The sequence below is a fragment of the Eurypyga helias genome, unplaced genomic scaffold, assembly GCF_000690775.1.
Source record: "Eurypyga helias isolate BGI_N326 unplaced genomic scaffold, ASM69077v1 scaffold24766, whole genome shotgun sequence".
Taxonomy (NCBI): Eukaryota; Metazoa; Chordata; class Aves; order Eurypygiformes; family Eurypygidae; genus Eurypyga; species Eurypyga helias.
In genome coordinates this window covers 17,059-18,845 of record NW_010256347.1, presented here as the reverse complement: position 1 = coordinate 18,845, position 1,787 = coordinate 17,059, and the positions used below count along the sequence as shown (strand labels likewise).

The 1,787-nt window shown below is 43.1% G+C and overlaps 1 protein-coding gene across 1 annotated transcript; it reads left to right on the top strand.

Moving 5' to 3' along the window:
* Nucleotides 1-601: 601 nt before the first annotated feature.
* RPL29 (ribosomal protein L29) lies at nucleotides 602-1,483 on the top strand (the record flags this gene model as incomplete). Its single annotated transcript, XM_010153648.1, has 2 exons — nucleotides 602-666; nucleotides 1,297-1,483. Coding segments are annotated over 2 exons (179 nt in total), but the record flags the coding sequence as incomplete, so codon positions are not given.
* Nucleotides 1,484-1,787: the final 304 nt, after the last annotated feature.

The following is a 1,787-nucleotide window of genomic DNA, read 5'->3' as shown; positions in this document are numbered from 1 at the left end:
AGGGCAGCGCCTCGCGGGGAGGGTGTAACCGGCCGCTCGGACCTGCCCTGACGGCAGCCTGCCCGCGCTCAGCGAAAAGAGTCAGGACTTGTTTGGGCTCCGTCTAAAAATAATAACCAGGAAAAAAGCGAGTTCCGCGTGTTTGAACCGAGCACGTTGCAGGGTGACAACCAGCTTGTGATACGTTGCCATCCAGAGATGCCCACGGCGATGAAACAGCTCTTCTTAGAGTTTTTTTATCAGTACGTTAGAGTTCGCAGGTGGGTTCTGCTGGGCCTCGCGCAGTGTGGTGACACTAAACACAGGTGCTTGAACTTTCTAGTGACCGAGACCTTTAAACGAGCTAGTGGGGTTCCTGCTGGCGTGTTGTTAGTTAATGGGGAGCCTGAAGTCCTCGCATCGGAAACGCGTACAGTGCAGAGGGATGAGGATAGAGATGCTTTCGTGATTTGCGTTTAGTTTGGATAGGAAAGCTTAAAAATGAGTCTATTCCATGTCATTTTGATAGGGTCAGCTGGACTTAAAGGAAATTTAATAAGGCAAAGGATGTTTAATAATGGCAAAAATAGTAATTTAACTTGTTTTCTGGTCTTCCACATAGCCCGTAAGTGGCACAGAAATGGCATCAAGAAACCCAGATCTCATAGATACGAATCTCTCAAAGGGGTGAGTACTGATACGCCCAGGCTGTTAAGATATTGAGGCTTAACCGTGACAAAATCCAGTATTTGTATTATTTTGGCTGACGTATTTTTTGCAGACAGGGGCTTGTGTGTCAGGTGGTCAGAACCACTGTGGGTTTCTGTTTCATCTTTTGCATACCTTATATACAGCTGGGATATTTCTGTCTCATGTGAAATCCTCCCTTGTGTGTCTATATTTATTAGCCAGTTCCATCTCTGTCCTGCTCAGGTGGGTGTCACTAACGGCTGCTTCCAGTGAAATGTATCTGTGTGCTCACCTGCCAAGGCTGGTTTGTGGTACTGCAGATGCAGAATGTATTGTAACGTGAAAATTAAATGTGTGTTGTTTACTGCTTTACTCAACTTTGCGTCTTCTTTCTCTGTGTTTATTGCTGGGATTTTTGGTTTGTTTGCTTATGGAAATTAAGGCAAATGACTAGTTAAAGGATTGTTACAGATGGCTGCAATAATTTTGTTGATATAATTAAATCAGAAAAAAAAATCTGAATTAATCACAGGCAGCATTTGGGAATAATCGGAACAATCTGGAGATACGTGTTTTTACATATGTCTCTTCTACAATGTGACTTTTATTTTTCCCTTATTTTTATAGGTTGATCCCAAGTTTCTGAGGAACATGAGATTTGCAAAGAAACACAACAAAAAGGGGCTGAAGAAGATGCAGGCCAACAATGCCAAGCAGGCTGCTCAGCAGAAAAAGGACTGACATGGTTTAGGACAAAAGAACCGGTTTTCCTATTGGCGTGCATTAACAGCATTTTTGTAAAAATAAAATTGGATGTAACAAAGTCTTCACCTTCCTGATTTTAGGAGAACCCTCCAAAAGTCTTGGGTTGTACCTTAGATGGCAGTCGTGCATCCGCACGCACAGTGAAACGGTGCTCCCTCTGTAGCGCTGTTCTGCTGTAATCATTGGTGCAGATCATCAGCATTTAGTAGTTCACAGTCTGTTTGCATGTTGTGAATTGGTTATTGAGGGAAACGTTAAAATTCAAACAAATACCACGTTTCTTTCCGTACAGATTGAAGCCTGGACTCTCAGGTGACAGTATTCAATACAGGTAAAATAATTTCTGGTGCTGG